General features: G+C 38.4%; 1 protein-coding gene across 1 annotated transcript in view; it reads right to left on the reverse strand.

The window, feature by feature from the left end:
* Positions 1-825: 825 nt before the first annotated feature.
* The window catches only part of LOC107575960 (CUB and sushi domain-containing protein 3-like), a 12174-nt gene continuing 10184 nt past the window's right edge, over positions 826-2815 (reverse strand). The window contains exon 6 of the mRNA XM_016262260.1: positions 826-977. Within this exon, the coding sequence (XP_016117746.1) occupies positions 826-977 (152 nt within the window). The remainder of the gene's footprint in view (positions 978-2815) is intronic.

Consider the following 2815-nt stretch of genomic DNA (forward strand, 5'->3'; position numbering starts at 1 on the left):
TTTTTTTTTTTGGTCCACATTCTCATTAATTTCATAGAAAAGAGCAGCCAGCGCATTTATCACATAATCTCTTTTTGCATTTTACAGAAGAAAGTCCAACAGGATTGCTGTACACAAGGGTGCGTAAACGATGACAGAAATTAAACGATTTCAGTGAAAAGCCAAAGTGCTGGGGAAAAAAAAAACACAATCTCTGCTCGCCCAGTTGAGTCCTCTGCTTTTGTGATGCATCTCGAGGCGTCCGCTCCCAGGAGTCTGCTAGATCAAACTCCAGATCTGATGCTATTTCAATGCCCTACTCTTGGGAAGCATTGCAGTGCTAATGAAATAAAGGCAACCATTTGTAACAAGATATAGATTAATTCCATTTCCCTTTCACAGAAGGCCTCGATGGGCATCACGCTCAGCGATAGATTTATATGGCAAACAGCACGCGTATGGATCAAGCCCGTCGACATAACACTATGTAATCATTTATATAGACACTAATGGTGACCGTCTCCCTTGTGCTATCGGTCTATGCGCTATGACAAACATTACTCGCAAGCAATAGCATCCTGCAGACGTTTCTACATGTGAACTTTGCCGCGATCAGCTGAGGCTTACGATTCAATTACATTTGACATTATACTTTATTAACTCGGCAGACTGTTACATTGAGACTTTATAAAAACCCACACGGCCTTCACACCCAAAGGCTATGAATATGTTGCTACTTCGGCTTTTTCTAACCCTGATATGTGCCGAAATGATTTGTCGCCTTGGAGAGCTGATACCTCCAGACATGAATCCAAATAATGCCTCTGTGTGTTGCTATTCTCAGAGCTATCCAACAGACCTGTCAAAGCTTATCTTGATGGAGCGTCCCACCTCGGCCTCGATGACCCACTCACAGCTCAGGGAATCTTTGTAGTAGCCGGGCCACCCCGGGGACAGAATGACTCCCACCGGAGCGGTGAAATGTCCTCCGCAGGGTGCTGCAGGAAACATTTTATGTACATGCCAGCAGAATGTTTATTAGAACACTTTGATTCAACAAGACACCTCTTCTTATCAACTGTTGTTGCAGTACAGTGTCTCAGAATGTCTTTGGAGATTAAAAAGTTCTTGATTTAAAGGTGCTGCAAGCTATTTTTTAATAAGACGCACAAAACGCCCCTGCTACCTGACAGATTTCACTAAAATAAGTGTCTTGAGAAATCAAACCGGTGTTTGTAAACAGCAGGAAAAAAGATCCAGGGGAACGAACCACAATTTTTTTTTATCCATTCAGAAACACTTTCTGCATGTCAGTCAATTTATGGAATTATTTTTGTGTCTTTATTATTCAATCACACATTCTGTGTTTGAGAGTAAAACTAATTCACATATTCGGTTTTGCAAAAAAAGAATTAAGGACTTTAGAAAATCTGTTAGCAAAAAGAAAATGATTTGTTAGCTAACTGTTAGCATTCCCAGTTATCTACAACAGCTGCACTTGGTAACAAGTCAAAAACGTCACATTTAAGAGGAAAAACGGACTCTTGTGATTGCCTGATTGAAAGCTGTCTGTTATCTGTTAGCATAAAGAAAGCTAACTGCTAACATTACCATTCATCTCTGTGACAGTTGCACAAACAAGATAACAGACCAACTTTACACTTTTGAGGGTCTTTAGAACATTTTTGAATTTTGTGGAGACGGATGTCACAGAGAGGCTGTGTGACATATGTAAACAAAAAGGCAGAAGTTATCAAAATGGCTGCTTATAGCACCATTAATCAATAAGGTGCAGATGGCAATGCTTGACTGTGTCAAAATATAAACCTACAGGTCATACTATTGTTGTTAAGCCCTTGTATAAAGCAGTGGCCATGTCTTACAGTAATTTTACTACAGTAAATCGCATCTCTGCTGTCAAAAATGGTAAACCAGCCCAAGTTGGCTAGCTTGGCTTTGCTGGTCTCATGCCATGTGATAGTTAGTTTAGCAGGCTGGTTTTAAAGAGTTTTCAACTGCTTTTACCTGGTCAAATCAGTTATTCCCATTGTAAACCAACTAGACTAGCCAGTCAGGCTGGTTTTGGCTGTTTTTTTAGCTGTTTTAGGCATTCCACTTAACTTAGTTGTTAAGAGTAGGGGAGCACGGGGCACAAACTAAAGCGGGGTTGTAACACACGTGGTATAAATATTTCAACACATTCTAGAATAACAAAATTTACGGTATAACTCGTTGCCATATCAATATATAGAGAAAAATGTGCACCAAAATTCCAAAATCTTTTGACGATATCGTGAACATTTATTTTTACGATAGTAAAAGTACATTTCTGGCTTGAGTAAATTTTTCATCTCAGTTTTTAGTATTCATTTAAAATGAGAAAAATCTGCTATTATTTTAATCTCCAATCTGTCTTCTGCTAAACTGATAAATAACACTAACCGGTTTTAAATTCCAGCTGTGCTGGAACAATGCAACACAAACTATGCTATCCTTTGACATTAGCGATGTAATTTACACTGTTTACTTTAATGCATTTTAATGAGAAACTACAAGAAACAGGTGAAAAAAAGAGTGACAGTCAAGGTTTAATGTTCAGAAATGATTATTTCAAAAAAGGTAAAGCATTTTGTTTCATTTATGGGCCGTACCAAGCATGGTCCCAACCCCTAGGTTTTTAAAAAACACCATTATTTTATTTGAAAAAGTTTAATTTTATTGACAAAATATTTTAGTGTGTCCTGTATATTTTTTCATTAGATCAGATAACATTTTAAGCTGTCACATGGTCATGTGCCCCTCAGATGTTACAATGTACCCCACCTACGGGGCATGT

Source organism: Sinocyclocheilus grahami, unplaced genomic scaffold (assembly GCF_001515645.1).
Source record: "Sinocyclocheilus grahami isolate Dianchi unplaced genomic scaffold, SAMN03320097.WGS_v1.1 scaffold3054.1, whole genome shotgun sequence".
NCBI lineage: Eukaryota > Metazoa > Chordata > Actinopteri > Cypriniformes > Cyprinidae > Sinocyclocheilus > Sinocyclocheilus grahami.